This window comes from Narcine bancroftii, chromosome 11 (assembly GCF_036971445.1).
Source record: "Narcine bancroftii isolate sNarBan1 chromosome 11, sNarBan1.hap1, whole genome shotgun sequence".
Lineage (NCBI taxonomy): Eukaryota > Metazoa > Chordata > Chondrichthyes > Torpediniformes > Narcinidae > Narcine > Narcine bancroftii.
The window spans coordinates 102,039,012-102,066,286 of NC_091479.1; the positions used below are offsets into that span (position 1 = coordinate 102,039,012).

At 45.3% G+C, this 27,275-nt stretch overlaps 1 protein-coding gene and 1 pseudogene across 1 annotated transcript; one reads left to right on the top strand and one right to left on the bottom strand.

Moving 5' to 3' along the window:
• Positions 1 to 5,653, top strand: LOC138745241 (GLIPR1-like protein 1; annotated as a pseudogene).
• Positions 4,343 to 25,854, bottom strand: krr1 (KRR1 small subunit processome component homolog). Its single transcript, XM_069904323.1, has 11 exons — positions 25,744 to 25,854; positions 21,691 to 21,866; positions 20,728 to 20,862; positions 20,066 to 20,191; positions 18,108 to 18,191; positions 15,449 to 15,505; positions 12,672 to 12,842; positions 11,505 to 11,582; positions 11,251 to 11,344; positions 8,974 to 9,129; positions 4,343 to 4,661 (listed from the first exon to the last, which is right to left on the bottom strand). The coding sequence occupies exons 1-10, from the start codon at positions 25,796 to 25,798 to the stop codon at positions 8,996 to 8,998; spliced, it is 1,110 nt and encodes a 369-aa protein (XP_069760424.1). The 5' UTR covers positions 25,799 to 25,854; the 3' UTR covers positions 4,343 to 4,661; positions 8,974 to 8,995.
• Between the last annotated feature and the right edge of the window lie 1,421 nt (positions 25,855 to 27,275).

Consider the following 27,275-nt stretch of genomic DNA (forward strand, 5'->3'; position numbering starts at 1 on the left):
ATGGCTGCCGACGCCCCGTGGCTTCTCCTCGCCCTCTGCGCCCAGCTGCTGTCTCGGGGACGGGCGTCGTCCATCACCGACCCGGACTTCATCCAGACGTGCGTGGCAGTGCACAACCAGGTCCGGGAGGAGGTGCAGCCGGCGGCCAGCAGGATGTTCAAGATGGTAAAAACAAAGCCAGGTGGGGAGCGGGCCCCAGGTTCCCATTCCTATCCAGGCTGCTTCACCAATGCAGTTAAAGGTGGACCCATTCTAACCAACTCCCCCCCCCCCCCCCCCCATGCACCATGCTTCATCCAGTTGCAGCTTGGACTTCAGTATGTTCTTCCTTTTAAGTCAGATAGTAGCAGGAGCACATTCCTCTTGCCCACCACATTCCTTGTCCCGGCATCTCGCTTGAAGATGCGACCACCCCATAATAGCATGAGAACAAAAGAATTAAAAGCAGGAGTGGGTTATTTCGGTTCTTGCACTGGCTCTGCCATCCAGTAAGATAATGGCCTACAGAATCTTATTTCAGCTCCACTTGGTCATAGTAATAACATAACCCTTCATACCCTCAAAATCCAAAAAAATCTATCAGGGTTTTTAAAAATATTTAATCAACATGTATAAGATCAAATAATTAAGAATAATGTTAACAAATATAGATATATATATAAAACTAACCCCCCCCCCCCCCCAACTACTATAATCCCAGAACTAAACTTCAAAGTATTTCATTAAAAAAACCAATCCCAGTTCGTTAATTCGGATTGCAGCAGGTGACACTCAGAGACCTCAAAGACATCGCAAAAACATTATATTTTTCTTCAGGGAAAACTTCATGGAGTAAGAAAAATATAAAAATAAATATGATTTTAATTTCATAAATCTAGCATACAGACCCCAAATTTGGAAAAAAATAAAGAATATTTGTTCCTCAAATTATACATAATTTTCTCTAATGGAATTTGAATTTCAGCATCCCACCTCTCTAACGTTAAAGAGGCATCAGATTTCCACGTTATAACAGGGTTAATTGAGATAGCAGAGGAATGATATGAAATGATTTGGTGTTGACTTTTTTTCTTTTTACATGGGATGAAACTCTTGCTAAATCTGCAAAAGCTTGGGGTAAAAAAATGCATCTTTAACCATAATCCAAGCCTGAAAAAGAAAGGAGCAATGCATCCATCCTTCTCCCCAGTGGGAGAAAACCTCTGTGTTTCAAAAGGCAGTTTTAATATCAAACATGCTATTGAGTCATGGAAGGATGAAATGAAAAATTATAATTACGGTTCAAATAGCTGCAAAAAAAATGCTGATTGTGGACATTCCACCCAGGTAATATTCCCGTTAATACTGTTACACTTTGAATTGCTGAATGAAGAAATGCATAAAAGCAGAAAAGGAAATAATATTCAGCATCTTTTTGCTTTTGTCATCGTATTTCTGGTTTATTTTGCATCTTCGTGCGCTATTTGCTATAAGTCAACTTCTTAAGACTGAGAAAACTCACCAAGTGGGTGGCCATGTCAGCTGTCGAACTGAAAAATAATTAGGTGGAGCCAAGGGTGAGCAGAGGATTCTTGCTCATCTTGCACAGCAGTGTGAAAAGGCATAGAGATTAATTTAAGGACACTTCCTTTGCACATTATTTATGACTGAATATTTTTCTTCTGTATTGCACAGTCAATTTGTTTACATTTCTTTCTTTGTTTACAGTTCTCTCTTGTACACGTATCTTTTTTAAGTAAAGTTTTTGCACTACACACAAGTAGACATTCTATCTGGCGCACAGGCAAAAGAATCTCAGGGTTGATTGTGATGTCATGTGACATAAATCTGAATTTGAACTTTAATAGACTTGCAGAGTGAATACAGTACTAAATATTGAAAAAACAATATTATTTTCTAGATTGTCTGGGAAACTACTTACAAAGTCGGTTGTGCAGTTACTCAATATCCATCTGGACATTCAAGGTATTTTAAACGGTCAGCCACAATATTTGTTTGTAACTATGCACCAGGGTAAGTATTAAAAGAAAAAAAATCAGTTATTTTTTAGAATTGATTTCTTTTTATTGGAAAAGTAAGTAAATAATAAAGCAATTACTTGGATGAGTGAATAAAGTCATTTTATTTTTAAGTTCTCTAAACTACCCAACCATAGCACTAGGAGAGTTGGGATGTTATGGTAAAGTTGTATAAGACATTAGTGAGGCCAAATTTGGAGTATTGTCACCTAACTACAGGAAAGATATCAATAAGATATAAAAAGTGCAGATTTATCAGGATGTACCCAGACTTCACGAACTGAGTTACAGAGAAAGGTTAAACATGTTAGGACTTTATTCCCTGGAGCGTAGAAGAATGAGGGGAGATTTGACAGAGAAATATGGAGGGGGATAAACAGTAAATGCAGGTCGGCTTTTTCTACTGAGGGTAAGTGGGAAACAAACCAGAGGACATGGGTTAAGAGTGAAAGGGGAAAAGTTTCGGGGGAACTTGAGGAACTTTTTCACACAGAGTGGTGAAAGTGGAATGAGTTGCCATCTGACGTGAATGTGGGCTCAATTTTAATATTTAAGAAGAATTTGGACAGATACATGGATGGGAGAGGTATGGAGGGTTATGGGTTGGGTGTATGTGATGAAAGTGTACATTCCAGATTTTATTCAAGGTTATTCGTATACATTTTGGTTTGATCATGTAGAAATTAGATATTTTTAGACACAGACCCTTCATTTCAGGGGTCCATAATATTTTGGACTTAGCAATGGTATGTAGTATATTAGTCATATTTAGTACTTTGTTGCATATCCCTTGCATGTAATAACTGCTTGAAGACTATGATGAACAGAAATCACCAGGTGCTGAGTATCTTTGGTGGTACTTGGCCAGGACTCGACTGAAGCCATCTTCAGTTCCTACTTGTTTCCATGGCTTGTCCCCTAAGTTTTCACTTCAGCATATGGAAGGAATGCTTATTTGGATTTAGATTGGGTGATTGACTTGGCCATTCAAGAATTTTCCAGCTTTTAGCTTTGTAAAACTCCTTTGTTGCTTTAGCAGTATGTTTGGGATCATTGTCTTGCTGTAGGATGAAGCACCGTCCAATGAATTTGGAGGGACAGTATTTGCACCAACTTGAGAAGATAAAATTCTATATATCTCAAAATTCATTTTGCTACTGCCGTCAGCAGTTACATCATCAATGAAGATCAGTACTTGTGGCAGCCATACAAGCCCATGCCATTACACCCACACCACTATGTTTCACAGATGAGGTGGCATGCTTTGAATCTGATGTTGTGACAAGTGGTGTGCCTCAGGAATCGGTGCTGAGACCATTGTTGTTTGTCATCTGTATCCTTCATAAACCCATGCCGACTTGGACCTATAATATGATGCACCTCGAGGGATCTCATAACCTCATCCTTGAGGATCGACTCTAATAACTTTCTAACAACTGACATCAGACTAATAGGTCTATAATTTCCTTTTTTCTGCCTCCCTCCTTTCTTAAACATTTGCGAACCATGCCAGAGTCTATTGATTTCTGGAAAATCATTTCCAAAGTCTCTGCAATCTCCAATATGAGCTGTTACATTTTGGAAGGACAAACCAAGAAAGGACTTGCACGGTAAATGGTAGGGCACTGAGGAGTGTGGTAGGACAGAGGGATCTGGGAATACAGATACATAATACCCTGAAAGTAGCATCACAGGTTGATAGCATTGTAAAGAGAGCTTTTGGCATCTTGGCCTTCATGAATCAAAGCATTGAGTAAAGGAGTTGGGAAGTTACAGTAATGTATAAGGCATTGGTGAGTGCAAATTTGGAGTATTGAGTGCAGTTTTGGTCACCTAAAAACAGGAAATATACTTATCAATCAGATGGAAAGAGATTTACTAGGATGTTGCCCAGACTTTAGAAACTGAGTTAGGACTTTATTCCCTGGAGCAAAGAACAATGAAGGGAAATTTAACAGAGGTGTTTAAAATTATTCATCAGCTGCCTGTTTTTGGGCTGTAATGTTCTTTGGTTCTAAATGTATCTTTGTCCCAAACATTATAAGAGGACACTGTAGGTATAGATTTCACTGAAATTTATTGCTTCAACCACATAGGTACATAGGATAAAGCAACTACATAGGTATAAATTACCACATATACTGGTTCCTTTCAAATGTAATTTTAATATGTTGTAAACATCGTTTATTAACCTTTTGCTCTCCTAAATCACGTTTAATCTTTTTCAAATGCAGGTGACCACATTACAGCTGCTTGGGAAATGTGAATTCTCCTGTACAAATTTCATAAACTACTACCCAAAAATCAAAAATGTGGAAAAGGAGTCAATTTTGATTTTACTTTAATGCTTGAATTTCATGGCATAAACACAGCTGTGGCTTTGCATTACAGATAAATGCAGTATGGAGAGCTGGCTCTGAATGGGCAACTAGAGCGGCATCGTCTGCAAAGAGTAGTTCACGGACAAGTTTCTCTTGTGTCTTGGTGTGAGCTTGCAGGCGCCTCAGATTGAAGAGACTGCCATCCGTGCGGTACCGGATGTAAACAGCGTCTTCATTGTTGAGGTCTTTCATTGCACACAATCCCTCCACAACTATTCTTTTGATGATGTCTTTTCATTTCCTTCAATGGAGCCACATGTCCCTGAATTTCAAAAAGTACAAACTAATATTAAATTTACTTCATGTTTTCTAGGTAATTTCTAGGATTTGTTATGCAGAATTCTGTCAACAATCATTTGTTTCCATCCGACTCTTTTTCTATTTTCATTTGGTGGAAATTTTCCATAGGCATCGGGATCTTCGTGCTCAGCTTGCCCCAAATGTAGTGGCAAATTATGCAGTAAGTGGAATAAGCCTTTCTTGTACCATTATTGCATTGAAGTTATTATAAAAGCTGATTGAATCAAGGAGTTATTGTTTACATTAAAGACTGGATCGTTACATGGAGAGGACTGGAGGGGTATGGACCAGGTGCTGGTCAGTAGGACTAGGAGGGTGGGGATTTGTTGCGGCATGGACTAGTAGGGCCGAACTGGCCTGTTCTGCGCTATAAGTGGTTATATGGTTATTTTTCTCCTTCATTATTAGCTGATCCAAGCCGTGATAATCTCAAAAGTATGCATCGTCTATTATTATGAAATATCTATAGTTTAAAGTTAACATTGTGGACATATCAGTTAAATGTTTCCCCTTAATATTTTTTGGCAGGGTACCCTCAATGGATGCCAGACTTTGGATCAGCTTCCATTTCCTTACATGATCAATTAATACTTATCAGTTTTACTTTAGTATATACTCTACAGTAATTAAATGTCCAGGATATTATTTTTGTTTGAAGCTGAGTAAGTGGAAAGTTTTGGTTTGTAAGCATTAGCTTTTTTTCCCTGTCACTATCCAAAGCTGTTGCCTCTTGGTACATTCTTTTTAGTGAGGCACACCATCAAGTGCAGTAGTTCTCAACCTTTTTTTTTAAACCCACTCACATACCACTTTTAAGTAATCCCTTACTAACCACAAACCGCCGGTGCCATGGTGTTCTGTGATAGGTAAGTGTCACATTTGTGGCCCGAAATGTGAAGTTAATAAAACATTAAACACAAGTTTTATCAGGTAAACTTCTCAGTGTCTTTTTATTTTCCCGTTTCCTTTGTTCTCCTGCTTGTGTTCTTATCTCTCTCTCATACCACGTGACTTCCGGTACATCTCATACATATTCATTATCATGACAGTAAGGGATACTTAAAGTGGTATGGGAGTAGGGGGAAAAGTGGTTGAGAAACACTGGGCTAAACCTATAGATTCAAATTGGTTGTTGATTCCAGTTGACCACTAACTATTGCAGACAGGTTCACGAGAAAGCCTTCCTGCACCTTTGACTGGTTCTTGGCATATTTTCTCGTGGGCTCCATAAATGCAGAGTTCATCATTTTTAAGTAGGTTAATACATTTCAAAACTCCATTTTTACCAATCTTCAGGAAATCAGTTGATGGGATAAATAGAAAAAATGTAGAAATATTCAGCTAGATGACAAAAGAAAAAGTACCGAACAGTTATTTTTTTTTAGATTTCCTATATCATAATTATTAAATTGCAAGTCACTTAATGTCCTTTATTTAAATATGAATGATTAACTATGTTCAGCTACCTCAGAGTTAAATGATTCAAACCACAAGGCATAAGAGGCCCTTTCCTTTTATTATAAAGATATAAAATTAAATATTATTCTGGGAAAATAGATAGTTTCTCCAAATGTATTCAATTTCAGGACGATTCTGTTTATTAATATTAATACAGCTTACAACTAAGTGTCTGCTCTTGCACCCTAGAAATAAACTATGTTTAATATTTGGTGATTTCTGGAGAATATCAGTCAGCCATGGGTAAGTTTGTCCAAAATACATCCATTTATCAAGCAATTGGCTAAGGTTAGGGAAGCTAAAAAACATTGTAAATAGATCAGTGAGTTAACTCCATACAGGATGTTTGACCCAAGCAATTCAGCACTTTTGGTTTTTATTCCAACATCTGCAATATTTGCTTTGGTATTGTGTTGTGCATTGGAAAATTGCTGCAAAAGATCCCTTGATAAATTATTTTAAAATATCCTTAATTTTAAATAAACTGTTAGTTCTAGTTGTTAAAAAGTAAGATAAGACTTGCTTGAAATCTGAAATTAAACACAGTGTTTGAAATACTCAGATCAGGCTACTTCTCTGGTATGAGATTTTAAATTTCAGATCACCTAAGAAGAGTTAACTCTTTCTTGCCTGACAGCATTTTCTGTTGTGTATTAAAACTCTTGGTTATGAATTGTTAGACTCTGCCAAGTACAGAAATGTTAGGTAGTTCCGTTTTTATTGTAAAGCCTTACTTTGATCATTTCCACTGAGAGTTCTTTATTTTGTTTGCCTGACCCAGTAGTAAAATTCCAGTTGTAATGGATCACCCAGACTTTTAAACCAGGTTCTTTATTGTAAAACTGCAAAATTGGTCATTTGTTACACATCTTAAATAGGAGTAGAACTGGATTCAATCCAACATTACAGTGTAAAAATTAATATGACGTTTGAACATTTTGCCATTTAAAATACTACCCTGTTTTGGGCTAATTTTAAATGAAAAAAATCAAAATTTTTGACTTTGAGAACAATATTTAAAGATTCTGTATGTACCTTGCTCAAATTGATTTTTCTAATTGGGTAATGGATGTCATTTGTTAAATTTCACATTGTGTATCTGAATCGCTAATAAAAGTTTCACATTGCAATGAGTTATTCTTTGAAACAAAATAGGAAGCTACAAAATTCGGCTTCAATCATCAAATTCCTAATGAGTGCTTGGTTAAATGCTTGTAGTAGTTTCAATGTGCATCTTTCCACTTTTTGCTTCCCTGTCATTTAATAATCACTGGTCTTTCAATATGATTTTCACCTACTTCTGGATACGGTTGTGATAAAATGTTACTGAACTGAAACTAAGGAAACCGTTCTTCACATATTGAACTACAAGTCTCCCCATCTTATTGAAGGGGTTAGATCCCTTTGTCACACAGAAACCAGTATGACAGGAGGCAAAATAAACCTTTACCTTCTGCAGAGATATCAGTAACTGTGGATTTTAGGAAGTTAGAAGCTACTGAGTCTCTTCGTAATAAAGCAAAAGCTGAAACTTACAGGCTTTTCTTTCAAAGAGCATTGCTACCCTTTTAAATGCACAGCAGTTTGTTTATTTCAGAACCCCTCCAATTAATTCAATAAAGATGTAAAAAAGGTAAATATTATATCTAGGGACCTGTTTGACCCACAGTCACAGGGAGAATATGCAAACTCCACCACGAAAAAGCTGTAGGGCAGGATTGAATCAGAGTTGGTGGAGGAGTAAACTATGTCACTTTACCTCCTTACTCTTGGAAGGTCAGCTCACTCAACAATTTCCTGGCGATAGCCCTGACTTCATCTTATTTGGATCTCTGCCAATCATATTTCTGAGTTTTTTTAAAACTAGGCAGCATGGAGTCCTTGTTAGCATAACGCTCTTACAGAGCCGGTGACCCAGTTTCGAATCTGGAGCTGTCTGTAAGGAATTTGTACATTCTCCCCTTGTTTGTGTGGGTTTTCTCCAAAACATACGGGGGTTGTAGGTTAATTGGGGTATTTGGGTGGCATGGGCTTGTCGCCATTACCGTGCTGAATAACTAAATTTAAAAATATTACAAAACTATAAAATTATATTTCAAACAATTTACCAATTTTATCATCATCCCTCAGCTCAGTTATATTTGGTGCAAACTTGTCATTTTTTGCCATCTCTTTTTCTTAAATTAATTGAACAGCACAAGGGAAATGATATCTCATGACCACTTGCACTGCAGGTGAGTTAATTATAAACATTTAATGAATCAATTCAGTTAATTTCATATTTCCTTAAAGAACAAGCTATGAAATATTGTACAAATTTCAGAATATTTACTCAGCATGGTACAATGTGCAATAAACTGAACAGTTCCATCTTTAGAAACACTTTAAACAAATTTCACCATGTTGGAAATGCTTCATTCCCAATACTACAAGGAGAAAAATTATACAACTTGAAAGTCAACAACTGGACTTAAAATGCTGTCAGAAATGGACACGGAGAAAAAAAAATCTGCTGGAGGAACTCATCAGGGTTGAGCAGCATACGAGGCAGAAAAAGAGTGAGCAACATTTCAGGTTGGAACTCTTCAGCTGTCAAGATCTAATTAACAGACAGTCTAAATATGTTAACTGTTGTAGGAAATCACAAGTACAGCTCGAACTGGTCCAAGTACCAGACCCATCATCACATCCGTTGCTCTTTTGTTCCCACTGGTGCCACATCTTTCATGTTGGTTGCCTATTTTTACCACTTACCACAGCCTCAATGAGAATGACTCCAGTCACCTAGACAGTTCCAATAGTTCAATCATACTTGCCAAATGTAGAATTAAGCCAGTTTTATTTCTTCTTGTTTTTTGCCTTTTGAGCCACTTTCTGTGCAATTTCCTCTGCTGTTGGGGCTCCTAGCTTCCTTTTCTTGGCTGCTTTCAGTTTTTCTTTCAAAACCTGAACATCAATTTTGGTTTCTGCAGCTAAAACAAATGAAGCAAAGATCACACATCTGCATTTTGAAAACTTTATATAAATTGAAAGCAGTCTGAAAGGTTTAGTTCATGTGCAATGGACTACTGAGTTTTACAGAAAAATATTCACAAGTTGGTCACACTGCTCATCTACTCCATACTCACCTTATTTCACTTCATACAATATACATCAACCATGAACATTTCATATGAATTGTTGTACTGTGTAAAAATATTGGTCAAGTTTTATCCTGAAAGACCTGGCTCCAATTTTTAGAAGAATGCCATCAACTGAAATACTTTACACCTATATCAATTTCCCTGAATATCTTCAATCAAATTACCCCTCAACACAATTCCAGGTAAGGCAACCCTATTTTAGATTTCAGATTTATTGTCAGAGTACATGCATGACAACACACAAGCCTGAAATTCTTTTTCCTGCGGATAAGACAAAACTACCATTTGGTGGTCGTGCAAAAAAACTACACATACACATGTAAATAAAGAAAGAAATGTACACAAATTGCAATAGAGAGGAAAAAAAATCAATAATATGCATAAGTAAGAGTCTTTAAATGAGCTCCTGATTGAGTTTGTTGTATTTGTTCCATGCAATTCAGTTCAACGTCCAAATATTTTTCAAAACCCTGATACTATCTCGCCTGATAAACCAACCCACACTAAATTTTAAAACCACCTTCAGGGAAGTCTGCAGATGCTGTGATTGTGGTGCAATGCACAAAGGTCCTGGAGAAACTCAGCAGGAAACACAGCTTCTTGTAGCATGGAAGTGCCATTAAGGTTCAGGAAATAACACAGGGACTCGTTAAGCACAAAAACCTTAAAAATCATCTTTACCCAATCAGCAGTTCTATTAACCTCTTTCTGTTCTCAAGATGGAAACTGAGCCTGTGATAAGTCCATAGCTCTCCTCCAAGTAGTCATGGAGTTTTACTTCAAAATTGCATCCTAGCCAGGAATAATTCCTTCTACCTCGACAGTCTACTAAATCAACCTAAATAACGTTCCATTTACATTTTAGCTACTCTGCTTCCCAAAGTGTCTCAAAGGATTCTATATAGAAGCAAACTATTTTCAGTAGATAGATGACTTTTCCCAGTTTAATGTGAAACAAATCTCAGGCTCACATTAGGAAATGCATTTAAGATTTAAGAAAAATATGAGTGCTTCATGGAACAATGACAATGGATGCAATCCCATTTATTTTAAAATCCCGCGACTGCATGGTTTGGGCCCAAGATGACAGCACCAATGTATAGCAGCAACCACAAGGGGTTGCAGACTCAGGGGAAGCAGAGGACTGGGGCAGCGCACCATAAAATGGGGAACCGTCCCACGTTTGAGAAGGAGAAGCGGAGGTGATGACCAACAGGATATTGACCACAGTTGTGGACCAGCATGGGGCTCTGTGGCTAAAGAACACAGGCAAGGGGCTGTTGGTAACTCTAGGCAAGGAACCCATGCAGGCAACTGCAGTCAAGGGACTTACACCAGGCTGCAGACTGCAGGAGATTGGCTGAAGGGATACAAGTTATCGAAACTGCAACACAAAAGGATACTGGGGGCTTTTTCATTGTGTCAGGAGGTTTGAATCTGGAGCTTGGGGTGCTGATGGTTTAGACTGAAGGCTGTGAAGCTGCAGAGGCTTTGAGAGCTCTGGAGGCAAATCCACGGACACTCGCTCTGAAGTGATTCCCTTGTGCTTCTCTTTCTCTGACTATAAGGAGCGCTGGGCAATTTCTGCTGATTGAACCTTTGCCTTACAGCACACCAAAGGCAATTTTGTGTAATACCACATTTTCTGTTTTAATACGTGACAATAAAAGAATCTTGAAAACCCAAACATTAGTCTTGGAGGAAAGGCAGGTGGTAATTGGAGAGAAAATCCCAGAGACGAGAACTACATAACAGCCTTCACATTTGAACAGAAGATACATTCAGTTTTAAAAGGTTTGTCCACATCAGATTATCATTCTTGGATACTAGATAAAATAAATCTTACAAAATGTAATCCACTCAAAAAGCGCACAACAGAATCGAAGTTCCAAATACAGGTCTTGGTAGAGCAAGATTTTACTTGTGCTTGCAAAACTGCACTAATCTTACCTTTCTTTGCTTTAACCATGGGTTTCTCTATCGGAGGAATAAAAGCTTTATTTCTCTCTTCCTGTCTCCTAGCTGTTGCTTCTACTTCTTTTGCCTGTAGAAACATTCAAAACAGTCAACAAATACAATGAATTATCTGGGATTAAAAACTTCAAATAATTTGGTCACCAACCAGTCAAATAATCAAATCAACATCATTTAGTTTCCCTTCCCCGCCCGCCCCCATTTAGAATAATTAAATATTAAAGACTGACCTTTGTTTCTCGTAATTTTTTCCTCCTCTTCTCTTTCTCCTTGAGGAAGTATTCACCAGTTGCCAGTTCTTGATCAATCTATATAATAGCAAACAGTTTAAAAACAGAGGATACCGAAAGGCTGCAGATTAGGAGGGCGGGCAAAAAGGTGGCAGATGAAACGCAATGTTGGAAAGCACATGGTCATGCACTTTGGTAGGAGAAATAGAAGGGCAGACTATTATTTACATCAGGAGAAAATACAAATTCTGAGGTGCAAAGGGACTTGGGAGTCCACATGCAGGTTCCCCTAAAGGTTGACCTCCCAGTTGAGTTGGGGTGAAGAAGATGAATTCAATGTTGGCATTCATTTCTAGAGAGATAGCATACAAGAGCAGGGATGTAATGTTGAGACTCTATAAAGCACTGGTGAGACTTCACTTGGAGTACTGTGCACGGTTTGGATGCCGTAATTTTTTTTTTTTTTTTAATTTTTTTTTTTTCACACCATAAATCACAATAGTCATGATATACACTTTTTCTTTTGGATGCCGTATTTGAGAAATATTGGCATTAGAGAATACATTACCAGTTTCTCCTACGCTTTCTGTTCAGCAAAATTACTTTGTTCCTCGCTATTATTAGACCCTTGGTGTCTCTATGGAAGCCATTTGTTCACTTTCCATCAGGGTCATCCCTGTTCCATCAGAGGATCGGAGACAACCATCGTCCACTACACATTAATAATTTGATAGTTGAGAGCACCAAGTTCTTCAGAGTCCATTTAACAAGTGACCTATCCTGGTCGCACATCTCTCTTGTCAGGAAAGCGCAATAGCAACTGCACTCCCTGAGAAGAATGAAACGGGCCACCACCATGTCAACCTACAATAGGAGCTCTAGCGAGAATGTACTGGCTGGCTGCAACATAGTGTGGTATGGTTGCTGCAGAGAAATGGATCGAAGGTCAATCCCAACGACCATAAGAGCTGCAGAGAGGATCAATCTCCCTCACCACCAGTTCCCCCCCCCCACCATCAATGTGATTTACTGGATAACAAGGATACTCTATTTGTATTTGCAAAGTGCCTATGTTTGTGGAGCTCACTTGTGCAGCAGAGATGGACAGAAGGCACTTTACCATGACCTCATTGGCATTAGAGATTACATAATAGACAGAGCACCCACCTTGCTTTCTGGTTGTGGGGGAGGGAAAGGTGTGTACTCCTTCTTAACCCTCTTCTTTTTGGGCACTTTGCGTTTGGTTATGTTCTTGGGTTTGAAAGTGGGCAGAAAGCGGTCCCAGTTCTGCATTCGTAGCTCCTCGTCATTTGCCAATTCCCGTTTAATCATCAACATCTTTGAAAAGATCAGAATTTTACTCCATTCAAGAATCAAGCTTAGGAAACAAGCAAACACCAATCCTTAAATTCTCACAGACACAAATTAAATTCAAATTTCGACAGATATACACATGGTAACAGATCCTTCCGGTCCACGAGCCCGTGCCTCCCAATTATCCCAATTTAAATTACAACCCCACACATTTTTGGAGGGTGGGAGGAAACCCACGCAGACACAAGGAGAACGTACAAACTCCTTGCAGCCAGTGCTGGATTCAAACCCGGGTCGTTGGCGCTGTAACAGCGTTGCGCTAACCGTGCCAGCCACAGTTAGAGTGGAACCAACAAGTTGCTGACAGAAACAAGGCTCCCAGTGTAACCTCTCCCGTCTCCTCACAAATTGAAATTATAGGACAGAAAATGCTGTCCCCATCTTTTCTGCACTGAGAATTCTTTTGGTCACAGCAAATAAAATTTTGTGGGCAGCAAGTTCAACACGGTTTACTTCTGGGAAAGAAAATCTCAAGAGAAAAAGCTTAAAAGCAAAATAAATTGTCAGAATAAAGTTGAACAAATTTTTAGTGAAATGTCTTCAAAAAATCTCAGCATGGTTCTGGGCCTTAGAACAGACCGAGTTAAAAACAAATTTAAATTTTAAGATGGAAGCAAGGTTTAACCAGGAGTCGGTGAGAGTTTGTAAACACATGATTGATGGTGAAATGACACGTTCACAATAGTGTGAATGTGAATCCAATCACAAGAGATTCAAGTGTGGATGATCCAGGTGTGGATGAGGGGTTTCTGCAGGGGAGCCAAGGGAGAGCGGGGTTCAACCTGATGGGAGGAGATGGGATGCCTTTGTTGGCCACACAGCTATCAGTGGTTGCCTTGGAAACAAAGTTTATGATGAAGACAAGTCACTTGTCTTCCCCCCTCCCCACCGAGAAGTTGGTTAGCACGGTTAGCGCAATGCTAATACAGCACCAGCGAACCAGGTTCAAATCCGGCACTGTAAGGAGTTTGTACGTTCTTTCTGTGTTTGTGTGGGTTTCCTCTGGATTCTCCAGTTTCCTCCCACCCTCCAAAAAAATGTATCAGGGTTTGTAGGTCAATTGGGTGGCACGGGCTCGTGGCAAAGTTGTATGTCTAAATTTTAAAATTTATGATTGTAGCTTGCCTTGCTAATGGGTGCCATTTTGAACTGATTTTTTTTTAAACCACTGCAACAGATTGGGCAAATACAATAAATATGCAGCCTGCTTCCCAGCGACGGTTTACAGTGGGGTGGGGCCCAATGGCAAAGCCACCGCCTCCAGCACCAAAAACCAGAGTTCAATACTGACCCTGGTTGCTCTCTATAACCACTTTCAGGTGGCCAATTACCCCGCATGTAAAGCCACATGTTTAGGCAACCTGAATGTGCAAGAGGCGCTCTTGAGGCGAGCTACTTAACCCTCCTCCGAGAGGGATAATCACCTCAACTCTGGCTGAAAGCGGATGTTAAAGGGTCAGGCTGCTGATCACAGCTGACACTGGGCAGGAGCCGGAGTGTACTCAGAGCCGCATCCTATGTAGTTGTGTCCTTCAGGTGGCCAGCGTTCCGCTTTAAACACTGCCACCTGAACAGGAATTTAAAGGGCCGCTTTTGCTTCTTCAGGCGCATTCTTAGAACCTGAAAAAGCCTAATGTGGATTTCACCTGGTTGCTCCAGTTCCTTCACACACCCCATTGACATGCAAACTGATGGGTTAAATGTACTGTGTAGGTGAATGATAGAATCTTGGGGGGGGGGTCATCAATGAAAAGGTAGGAAGAATTAACATAAGTGCAGACTCAGGGAGTTAAATGTCCTATTTGCTGCATCCCTACCACAAACATCCAGGCCATTGTTCTGAAGTGACGTAACACAAAATATGTAGCTACAGTGAAACCCTTGGTATCTGGCACCTATGGGTATTGGTAGATGCTGGATAAATTAATTTTCCAGTTGCTTGAGTGTGCATGTTGTGTGATAGGAGCGCCAATTTTAAACTTCCGTACTTTTTACCTATTTATTTTCTACTTTTTTGCTAGTTGTTTGAGGCTGCTGGTTGGTAAAATACCAGATAACAGGAATTTTACTGTATTTCCTTTTAAACTGAAAAATATCTATTTTATCCATTTCAAAATGCCAGGATTTACAAATCCACACTAAAACAGGGCGCACACCATCCTGATACAGGCACGATCTACGATTGTAGTAAAAGCACAGGAGTACTGGAGGAACTCAGCAGGAGCGTCCATAGGTGGGTATCTCAAAGTGCTCAGGCCTGAAACGTTGGTTATAGATCTTTACCTCTCATGGACACTGCAAGACCTGCAGAGTTTCTCCAGCATCTGTTTTTTTGCACATCATATGCCACTATAGCTCCTCAGCTGCAGCTTTCTGCACCATTCCCACATCGGATTTTCTTTGTATTTGAATATCTAATCACTCACAGCTCTGATTACTCTCATTGCATGAGCCTGCAGTGCCCTTGGAAAGAAGATGCAAAGATTAACGAATACAAATGCAATTCCTTCAGTCCGCAAAAGTGACAAATTCAGCTGATTTTACTTGGTTCTTACTTAAATCAAATATACCTTGATATTATAAATCGGATGAATATTCTTCATGGTATCAACTACTACTTTTCGGACCTAGAAAAAATTAAAACAATTAAAGACAACAACAAAAGAACAAGTATAACTGATATATGAATTACAGTAGAAGTCCTAAATTGGTCCAAATTTTTGGATTTTTCAGATTAAATTATTAAAATTTTTTATTTAGACATACAGCAGGGTAACAGGTCGTTTCAGCCCACAGAGCCGTGCCGCTCAATTTACATCTAATTAACCTACACCGCCAGTACGTTTCGAACCATGGGAGGAAACTGGAGCCCCCGGGGAAAACCCATGCAGACAAGGGGGAGAACATAAACTCCTTAGAGTCAGTGTGGGATTCGAATCCCGGCCTCAATCGCTGGCATTAACCACTACGCCAAACGTGCCAATTCTCAGGCAGTACTTTTAAAACTCAAATTTAAGCAGGAATAAATAGATGAACAGGCAAATTTTAATAGTTTATTCATTAGCAAAGAAGTGTACTAAATTTTCACTGCAAGATAAAGTGTGTATTACTTGAAATGGTGTTTAAAAATGAACACTGTAAAAGAAAAATACAGTCAACAAATTAATTTCTTTGTGATAAGATTACCTGTATTAAGCGTGATCGCTTGTTGCTGCTGTGCATCTGTGGGGCTTACGCACGCAAAAGCAAAAGGTTTTGAGTTTGTGAAAAATGCATACTCTCAGATTTCTGCCATCTGGAATTTTGGAAGTCCACTGTATTGTTTTTACAATGTGAACACCACTCGCAAAATCAAGTTTATTGTTGGTCTGTAGATGCTTTGAGAAAGTAGGACAGATGGAAGAATGTTGCCCCACCTACTCATATTCAATGGCTACCTGGAGTCATGTCATGTTTAAATTTAGAGAAGATTAGATGCTCAATTTCCTATTTGAATTTAAATTTTGAAACACTGGGGACATTTTATGAATTATTTTCTGAATCTGATTTGATACGAATGCAGAAGTGTTGACTAATAAGGTAATTTATCACTTTGATAAGGAATTCTTTTTTTCTCTCCTTGCCAAACAGCTTCAGTTTTGGTTGTTTAATTGAGAATGCGCGGTACCTTGGATGAATTGGTATGAGCCAAGTGTAACGTACTAGGCCTATTTCAGAGAGGATTCCATGTCAACTGTGTAAGACAGCTATTTCCAACTTTAAAAAAATACGCAAACCCCCCCCAGGACTCGCTTGTTTTTGGGCCTTCTTCCCGTAAAGCAGTTAAGTTTCTCTCCTATCGACTACATTTAAAATATTTGTGTTACATGAGGTAAAGAGAAAACAAGGCTTTTACTTAAATATCCTGTTGTCCCCAGGGATGCCCTTGGGCCTCTGTTGAGAGCAGCTGGTGTAAGGTGGCGCGGTTAGCACAACTTTGTTACAGTGCCAGCGACCGTGGTTCAATCTGCCATTGTAAAGATTTTGTACGTTTTCCCCGCGTCTGTGTGGGGTTCCTCCCACCTTTCAAAATGTACCGGTGTTGTTGGTCAATTGGGTATAATTGGGCAGCACGAGGTTATGGGCCGAAAGGGTCCGTAACTGTGCTGTAAGTCTAAATTTAAAAAAAAACATAGATATACATAGGCCAGACAGTGCAAGGTCATTTACTGAGAGAAAAGGAGCAAGCTGGAAGGATTTCAACATGACATTGTCTGGTGCCTTTTAAAGGAGTCTTATTAAATTCAGCCTATTAAGTCCAAACTAGTAGCAGATAAAATTCTCCAGCCTAATTTAGCATCACAAGGCCTGTGGGTCCCAGATGTACATGGGGGCATTCATAGAATGGCATTTTTCCTGGCAAGGTCTGCACATGCTTAAAGACAGTTTCTTCCTTGCAGCCATCAGGTTCCTGAATGAACTCCAGAACAGTGCTAATTGTTTCTCATTGTAATCCTACACTGCAAATTATGCTCATTAAACTGTATGCACGTTCGAGATAATCTGTTGGTCTGTTCACAGAAGAACCTCACTCTACTTGATATTTAAGTTTGTGAGAACAAAATTAAACCATTTATTGCCCATCACTAAATCCCCTTGAACAAAGAAACCAATTCTAGCGGCAGTTTGGAGTCAATCACATTGCTCGTGGAGCCAAACGTTGGTAAGAATAAGAGTTTTCTCTCCCCTACTTATTCCAGAAAATCTATAATAATATCATTCAAAGACATCAACATATATACTTAAAGAATTCAATCCTAAATGAAAGTCAAGAAACCGGAGATGGTGGAAATCTAAATTAAAAACAAACTGCTGGAAACAACCAGTAGGTCAGAGAACTGAGTGAAGTTTTCATTAGCGTTTAAAAAGGATTTAATTACCACAATGAAGGGATAAAGCCTGAAACGTTGGTTATGTATCTTTTTTTGTTCTGCAAAATGTACTGTTTGACCTACTGAGTTTCTCCAGCATTATGTATTTACTGCAATCATGGTGACTGCAGACTTGCACGTTTTACTCCAGATTTAATTAACTGAGCTTAAATTCTCCATGTACCTTGGTAGAATTTGAATGTGTGGCTTTGGATCATTCATCCAGCCTTCTGAATTACAAGCAAAGCCTGAGGCCACACTCTGAACGAGAACAACATATTCAGTACACTGAGAAGCACAACATATTTGATCTAATCACCTCCTTAAGTCCAGAGTAGGTTCCCAATGCAGACACGGTATTCCCTTGCACCATTATGTAGCAATTCGTCAACAGCTCCAAGGCCTGCAAATAAAATTTTAAAAATGAACCCCATGAGAAATGCAAACTAGACACCAGGTCCAGCAACACATCACTGTTTTACGTGCTCAGACATCTTAGGATCAGAATTTATTGACATGAACATGTCACAAAATGTGTGGTTTTTTTGGCAGCATTAGTGGTGAAAATTTGCTGAAAATTACATTTCAAAAATAATTAAAAGTGTAAGAAAGTAGAATAAAATAGGTAGTGTCTGTCCATTCAGAAATCTGATGCCAGAGGGGAAGAAGCTGATTTTGTACTGTTGGGGTGTTCATCTTCAGGCTCCTGGACCTCCTTCCTGATGGTAGCAGAGTGAAGAGGACATGGCCTGGGTGGTGAGGGTCTTTGAGGATAGAGGCTGTTTCCTTAAGACACTTCCTCTTGTAGGCGTCCTCAATAGAGTGATGACTGATACCCATGATGACGCTGGCCGAGTTCACAACCCGCTGTAGCTGTTTCCTGTCCTGTGTGTTAGCACCTCCATACCAGACAGAATGCTTTCCCCAGCACACCTGTAGAAATTTGAGTCTTTGGTGACATATCGTATCTCCTCAAATTCTTCATTAAGTATAGCAACTGGCGAGCCTTCTTTGTGATTGCATCGACAAGACAGATCCTCAGAGATATTGACACCCAGGAATTTGAAGTTCTTGACCCCTCGATGAGGACCGGTTCGTGTTCTCCTAAAGTCCACAATCAGCTCCTTGATTTGCTAATGTTAAGTGCAAGGTTGTTGTTGTGCACCGCTCAATGATCTGATCCATCTCCCCCCTGCACAGTTCCTCATTGCCGTCTGTGATTCTGTCGACGACCATGGTGTCATTGGTAGATTTGTAGATGGCATTTGAACACAGTCATGGGTGTAGTGAGTAGAACTGATACTGATATCAAACTACAGACATGGGATGTTTGCCACTTCAAATTCTGTATTTTCAAACTGAACAATGGAATTAATTAAACATCAGGGAAGCATACAATTCTACTTCAACACTAAAGCAGCACTGTGGAAGCTGACGCTTTTCAACCACAATCTGGACGGAAGCCTAGTCTATGGATAGGAGATCCTTGGACACTGTTCCAAACACCACAAGAAATAGGAGTCATCTGCCATCCGGCCCTTCGAGCCCGCTCCACCATTCAACAAGATTATGGCTGATCTGGCCACAGACTCTGCCTTTTCTCAACATTGTAAAAACCTATTTATCTGTATCTTAAATATATTTAATGAGGCAGCCTCTATTGCTCTATCAGGCAGAGAATTCCACAGATTCACTACCCTCTGGATATTGCTTTTGAATTATCCCAGCGATAAAGTAACATACAAAACCTGCTACAAATTCAATTAAGCTTATTTACAAGGAGGACTTAACAGTTTCTAAAACACACATCTTTATCTTTTTTCCATGGTACATTCCATAATTGTACTGAACAAATTTACTGTTATTGAAATTAATAAAATATTTTAAAAAGAAAGAAGTGTAGGCTGCAATCAGAAAAATGTCCAGTTCAACAAGACAACACTGTCATCTGATTGTACAGTACAACCTGACAAACACAACCAGACATAACGCACATACAGACAAACAATACATAATCAGGACAAGTATTCATAGATACAAATAAATAAATATTGTTTTATGAATACGAGTGTCTCGGATGGTTTGTATGAGCACGTTATTCACCATTCTCACTGCCCTTGGAAAGAAGCTGTTCCTCAGCCTGAGGTGCTCGCTCTGATCCTCCTGGATCTCTTTCCTGATGTGAGCAGGCGAAAGATGCTGTGCGCAGGGTGGAAAGGGTCCTCAACCACAAGCTGAATACATTCTTTAACAACTCAAGAATGAGCAGAGCATTACCTTTATCGTTGAACCCTTTGGTCCAATAAGCCTTAGTCTCCTTTTCACTAATCGCTCACGGTTCCCAACCAGTGAGCCTATCTTAATGATATCACATGCCACATTATCCTGAAGGATCCGAACTGCCTGGAACAGAAAGCAGCGGAGGTTACAATTTAAAACAGCAGGTTAGCAGGCCAGAACATCCCACCACCTCTCATTTTAAATTTCAATGTTATAGCACGATAGAAGCCGATTCCGGCCATTTAAACCCATGCTGCCCAATTACACCCAAATCAACCTACAACCTCGTAGGTTTTGGAGACTGGGAGGGAATCAGTGCACCGGGGAAAACTAACAGAGACATGGGGAGAATGTACAAACTCCTTACAGACAGCGCTGGATTTGAACACGGGTCGCTGGCGCTGTCATAGCGCTACACTAAACGCTAAACTAATGGTGCCCAACACACAGCTCATCAAGTATGTCTCATTCATTTCAGAAACGAGTAGCCAACTACTTGAGTTAGAGTCAGGACAGTTGTATGCCAGGATAGGAGAAAAAAAAATTCTTCCACTATTTTTATCAGCGTGCACTCACTCGAAAAAAGACCTGCACATCAGATGGCAGATTTTTACAATAAAAAATCTCCCGTTGATTTCTTTAAATGGTTTGTGACTCACCTGCTCAAATGGAACACTTCTTGCCAAAAGCTTTACTAAGTCTCTGGCCTTGATAATGGCATAGGGATCAAATGTCTTCTTCGTGGTGGACACCGTAATGCTGCCTTCAATCAAGTCTAATGTTGCTGCAATATGCTAAATTAAAGAGAGATTAGAATCACTACTTATTCTGCCAAGTCTGAGATATTACTATTCAAACACATGAACATACATTTTAAAAATTTCAACCATAAATGGGTTTGTGCCCAAGAAGGTGGTGCCTGTCCTGGGCAGCAGACCACGAGGGGTTGCAGACTCTGGGGAAGCAGGTGACCAGCACAGGGTGCCAGAAACGGGGAGAATATCCCCAATCTCCTCCACCATCCCCCCCTCCCCATTTGAAAAGGAGAAACAACCCTAAGGGGAAGTGACCACGGTAGCAGATCAACGAGGGGCTCAGCAGCTGAGAGACACACACCGGCTGCGGGCGACTCGCGGTCGAAGGACGTGCACCGGCTGCGGGAGGTGGCTCATGGGACCAGGTATGGGAAACAGGATCACAGAAGGTGCTGAGGCCAAGAGATCCTGAAAGGCTGTGGACACTAAAGGCTTCCTGATCATGTTGGAGGTTTGGATCTGGAACTTGGGTTGCCAACAGATCAAATAGGGGTCTATGTGGCTGCGGCAGTGTTAGAAGCGAACCAACAGACACGATGACTCTAAAGAGGCTCTCTTTTACTTCTCTTAGTGGGGATATTAGGCAATGCCCATGGTGACTTTGCCTTATGGCAAACAAACATTTTTAATACATTATTACATGCCAATAAAAGGAACCTTTGAACCTTAAATCCTTTACACAGAGGATGTCAATATTTATTTGATAATTATTGTCAACATATGTTGAGAACATATTAATGTTCTGTTACCATGAAAATGCAAACTTGTTGCATCAATGAATTAAGGTGATTAAGGTAGCTTACATACGTGTTCACTCAATGCATTCTGCACCAAAGGCCAGCATTCTTTCAGATAAGCTTCTCTGTATTTAGGGAAGAGAGTTGCAAAGCTACTCTCCTCCAAAAGCCCATGCACATTGTCTTCTTTGGTAAATGGGGTTTCCTTCCATCCCTCCGGTACAGTCAACAGCTCGGTTTCCTCAACTGGAGAAAAATTCCAAACATTTGCACAATAAAATACAAACTTTCACTTTACTGCAAAGCCTGGAGGCAGAACACGTTTTGATGAATTTGAAATCAATGTAATAATGATGGGTTCATGAAACATGGAGATGGAAAGTGTATGAGGGGAGGGGGGCACGGTGGGGGAGAGAGAGGGGGCACGGTGGGGGAGAGAGAGGGGGCACGGTGGGGGAGAGAGAGGGGGCACGGTGGGGGAGAGAGAGGGGGCACGGTGGGGGAGAGAGAGGGGGCACGGTGGGGGAGAGAGAGGGGGCACGGTGGGGGAGAGAGAGGGGGCACGGTGGGGGAGAGAGAGGGGGCACGGGTGGGGGAGAGAGAGGGGGCACGGTGGGGGAGAGAGAGGGGGCACGGTGGGGGGAGAGGAGAGGGGGCACGGTGGGGGAGAGAGAGGGGGCACGGTGGGGGAGAGAGAGGGGGCACGGTGGGGGAGAGAGAGGGGGCACGGTGGGGGAGAGAGAGGGGGCACGGTGGGGGAGAGAGAGGGGCACGGTGGGGGAGAGAGAGGGGGCACGGTGGGGGAGAGAGAGGGGGCACGGTGGGGGAGAGAGAGGGGGCACGGTGGGGGAGAGAGAGGGGGCACGGTGGGGGAGAGAGAGGGGGCACGGTGGGGGAGAGAGAGGGGGCACGGTGGGGGAGAGAGAGGGGGCACGGTGGGGGAGAGAGAGGGGGCACGGTGGGGGAGAGAGAGGGGGCACGGTGGGGGAGAGAGAGGGGGCACGGTGGGGGAGAGAGAGGGGGCACGGTGGGGGAGAGAGAGGGGGCACGGTGGGGGAGAGAGAGGGGGCACGGTGGGGGAGAGAGAGGGGGCACGGTGGGGGAGAGAGAGGGGGCACGGTGGGGGAGAGAGAGGGGGCACGGTGGGGGAGAGAGAGGGGGCACGGTGGGGGAGAGAGAGGGGGCACGGTGGGGAGAGAGAGGGGGCACGGTGGGGGAGAGAGAGGGGGCACGGTGGGGGAGAGAGAGGGGGCACGGTGGGGGAGAGAGAGGGGGCACGGTGGGGGAGAGAGAGGGGGCACGGTGGGGGAGAGAGAGGGGGCACGGTGGGGGAGAGAGAGGGGGCACGGTGGGGGAGAGAGAGGGGGCACGGTGGGGGAGAGAGAGGGGGCACGGTGGGGGAGAGAGAGGGGGCACGGTGGGGGAGAGAGAGGGGGCACGGTGGGGGAGAGAGAGGGGGCACGGTGGGGGAGAGAGAGGGGGCACGGTGGGGGAGAGAGAGGGGGCACGGTGGGGGAGAGAGAGGGGCAAGGGCACGGTGGGGGAGAGGACGGTGGGGGAGAGAGAGGTGGGAGAGAGGCACGGTGGGGAGAGAGAGGGGGCACGGTGGGGGAGAGAGAGGGGGCACGGTGGGGGAGAGAGAGGGGGCACGGTGGGGGAGAGAGAGGGGGCACGGTGGGGGAGAGAGAGGGGGCACGGTGGGGGAGAGAGAGGGGGCACGGTGGGGGAGAGAGAGGGGGCACGGTGGGGGAGAGAGAGGGGGCACGGTGGGGGAGAGAGAGGGGGCACGGTGGGGGAGAGAGAGGGGGCACGGTGGGGGAGAGAGAGGGGGCACGGTGGGGGAGAGAGAGGGGGCACGGTGGGGGAGAGAGAGGGGGCACGGTGGGGGAGAGAGAGGGGGCACGGTGGGGGAGAGAGAGGGGGCACGGTGGGGGAGAGAGAGGGGGCACGGTGGGGGAGAGAGAGGGGGCACGGTGGGGGAGAGAGAGGGGGCACGGTGGGGGAGAGAGAGGGGGCACGGTGGGGGAGAGAGAGGGGGCACCGGTGGGGGAGAGAGAGGGGGCACGGTGGGGGAGAGAGAGGGGGCACGGTGGGGGGGAGAGAGGGGGCACGGTAGGGGGGAGAGAGGGGGCACGGGGGGAGAGAGGGGGCACGGGGGGAGAGAGGGGGCACTGGGGGAGAGAGGGGCAGGGGGAGAGAGGGGCACGGGGGGAGAGAGAGGGGGCACGGGGGGAGAGAGAGGGGGCACGGGGGGAGAGAGAGGGGGCACGGGGGGAGAGAGAGGGGGCACGGGGGGAGAGAGAGGGGGCACGGGGGGAGAGAGAGGGGGCACGGGGGGAGAGAGAGGGGCACGGGGGGAGAGAGAGGGGGCACGGGGGGAGAGAGAGGGGGCACGGGGGAGAGAGAGGGGGCACGGGGGGAGAGAGGGGTCACGGGGGGGGAGAGAGGGGTCACGGGGGGGGAGAGAGGGGTCACGGGGGGGAGAGAGGGGTCACGGGGGGAGAGAGGGGTCACGGGGGGGAGAGAGGGGTCACGGGGGGGGAGAGAGGGGTCACGGGGGGGGGAGAGAGGGGTCACGGGGGGGGAGAGAGGGGTCACGGGGGGGGGGGGAGGAGGGGTCACGGGGGGGGAGAGAGGGGTCACGGGGGGGGAGAGAGGGGTCACGGGGGGGAGAGAGGGGTCACGGGGGGGAGAGAGGGGTCACGGGGGGGAGAGAGGGGTCACGGGGGGAGAGAGAGGGTCACGGGGGGGGAGAGAGGGGTCACGGGGGTGGAGAGAGGGGTCACGGGGGGGAGAGAGGGGTCACGGGGGGGAGAGAGGGGTCACGGGGGGGAGAGAGGGGTCACGGGGGGGGAGAGAGGGGTCACGGGGGGGGAGAGAGGGGTCACGGGGGGGGAGAGAGGGGTCACGGGGGGGGAGAGAGGGTTCACGGGGGGGGAGAGAGGGGTCACGGGGGGGGAGAGAGGGGTCACGGCGGGGGAGAGAGGGGGCACGGGGGGGGAGAGAGGGGGCACGGGGGAGAGAGGGGGCACGGGGGAGAGAGGGGGGACGGGGGAGAGAGGGGGCACGGGGGAGAGAGGGGGCACGGGGGGAGAGGGGGCACGGGGGAGAGGGGGCACGGGGGGAGAGGGGGCACGGGGGGAGAGGGGGGCACGGGGGGAGAGAGGGGCACGGGGGGAGAGAGGGGGCACGTTGGGGGAGAGAGGGGGCACGGGGGGGAGAGAGGGGGCACGGGGGGGAGAGAGGGGGCACGGGGTGGAGAGAGGGGGCACGGGGGGGAGAGAGGGGGCACGGGGGGGAGAGAGGGGGCACGGGGGGGAGAGAGGGGGCACGGGGGGGAGAGAGGGGGCACGGGGGGGAGAGAGGGGGCACGGGGGGGAGAGAGGGGGCACGGGGGGGAGAGAGGGGGCACGGGGGGGAGAGAGGGGGCACGGGGGGGAGAGAGGGGGCACGGGGGGGAGAGAGGGGGCACGGGGGGGAGAGAGGGGGCACGGGGGGGAGAGAGGGGGCACGGGGGGAGAGAGGGGGCACGGGGGGAGAGAGGGGGCACGGGGGGGAGAGAGGGGGCACGGGGGGGAGAGAGGGGGCACGGGGGGGAGAGAGGGGGCACGGGGGGGAGAGAGGGGGCACGGGGGGGAGAGAGGGGGCACGGGGGGGAGAGAGGGGGCACGGGGGGGAGAGAGGGGGCACGGGGGGGAGAGAGGGGGCACGGGGTGGAGAGAGGGGGGCACGGGGGGGAGAGAGGGGGCACGGGGGGGAGAGAGGGGCACGGGGGGGAGAGAGGGGGCACGGGGGGAGAGAGGGGGCACTGGGGGGGAGAGAGAGGGGGCACGGGGGGAGAGAGGGGTCACGGGGGGGAGAGAGGGGTCACGGGGGGGAGAGAGGGGTCACGGGGGGGGAGAGAGGGGTCACGGGGGGGAGAGAGGGGTCACGGGGGGGGAGAGAGGGGTCACGGGGGGGGGAGAGGGGTCACGGGGGGGGAAAGAGGGGTCACGGGGGGGGAAAGAGGGGTCACGGGGGGGGAAAGAGGGGTCACGGGGGGGGAAAGAGGGGTCACGGGGGGGAAAAGAGGGGTCACGGGGGGGGAGAGAGGGGCCACGGCGGGGGCCGGTTGCCTGTTTACCGACGCTTTCCCCTCGTTTCTTCACGCCTGAGGCTGCCTTTCCGGGCAACTCCATGCCGCTGCAGCGCCGAACACCCTCCGTGCAGCCACTTCCGTCTGTGCAACCCTGTGCCTTTCCGGGCAACTCCATGTCGCTGCAGCGCCGAACACCCTCCGTGCAGCCACTTCCGCCTGTGCCTTTCCGGGCAACTCCATGCCGCTGCAGCGCCGAATACCCTCCGTGCAGCCACTTCCGTCTGTGCAACCCTGTGCCTTTCCGGGCAACTCCATGCCGGGGCAGCGCCGAATACCCTCCGTGCAGCCACTTCCGCCTGTGCAACGCTGAAGTAAGTCCTTCCACCTGAGGGTCGCCGACAGCGCCGCCGCTGGTGGCGTCCGTTCATTTCACCCTCCCCGAGTGGCGATGCCCGTCACTTCCCTGCGCTGGAGAAGTGTTGCAACTTCAACCCTGGGTCACATTAACCTGAATTGGGTTTGACAAGGGCGCAAATGCACTGAATGCAACGGTGAATATTTCTTTATCCTTTTTATTTATCTCTATTTCTGTCGCATGGAATGTTTATCCCACCAGTCACAATGTTAGTGCATCTGAACATTGTACATCGAACACTGTAGCCCTTCGGCCCTAGATACTGTGCCGACCTATAGATTCCCATTAAAAAAGTACTAAACCCTCCCTACCCAGTAACCCTATTTTTTTCTTTAATGCATGTACGTACGTGTTCACTCCATGCATTCTGCACCAAAGGCCTGCATTCTTTCACCTAAACTGTGTATTTAGGGAAGAGAGTTGCAAAGCTACTCTCCTCCAAAAGTCCATGCACATTGTCTTCTTTGGTAAATGGCCCTCATGTTTCAGCCTCCACCACCATCCCTGGCAATGCATTCCAGGCCCCCAACAACTCTTAACCCTGGCGTCTCCCCTAAACTTCCCTCCCTTCACTTTGTACAGATGTCCTCTCGTGTTTGCTATTCCTGCCCTGGGGGAAAGGTGCTCGCTGTCCACCTTATATGTGCCTCTCATAACCTTGTAGACCTCTATTAAGTCTCCTCTCTTCCTTCTATGCTTCAACGACAAAATCCTAGCTCTTATAACCCTACCCCATAAAACTTGTTTCCCAATCCAGGCAATATCCTGCTCAATCTCCTCTGCACCCTCTCCAGAATTTCCACATCCTTCCAATAATGAGGAACTGGTGTATATGACAGCAAATTCTCATCATATGGAAAGTGTCAACCTTGCCCCTACACCTGTAAGGTGTTTGAATGTTCTCCCCATGTCTGCGTGAGTTTTCCCCAGGGTCTCTGGTTTCCACCCTCCCCCCACCCTTTGAAATGTAGTAGGGATTGTAGATCAATTGGGTGGCACCGGCTCGTGGGCTGTAAGGCTCTGTTACATGCCTAAATTATAAAGAAATCCCCACCTCACCATTATCCAGGGCCACAAACAGAGCTGCACACCGTCCAACCTGTTCTCCTGCATTCAGTATACCTGGTGTGGCCGCCTCTACATCGATGAGACCAAATGCAGA

Excerpts from the sequence above, each read along its gene's own strand:
- krr1 (XM_069904323.1), bottom strand. The coding sequence starts at position 25,798 with ATGGAGTTGCCCGGAAAGGCAGCCTCAGGCGTGAAGAAACGAGGGGAA. Across the intron at positions 20,192-20,727 it reads GAAGTGTTCCATTTGAGCAG|GCAGTTCGGATCCTTCAGGA; the intron begins GTGAGTCACAAA and ends TTTCTGTTCCAG. Across the intron at positions 11,583-12,671 it reads CCCCACAACCAGAAAGCAAG|ATTGATCAAGAACTGGCAAC; the intron begins GTGGGTGCTCTG and ends GCTATTATATAG.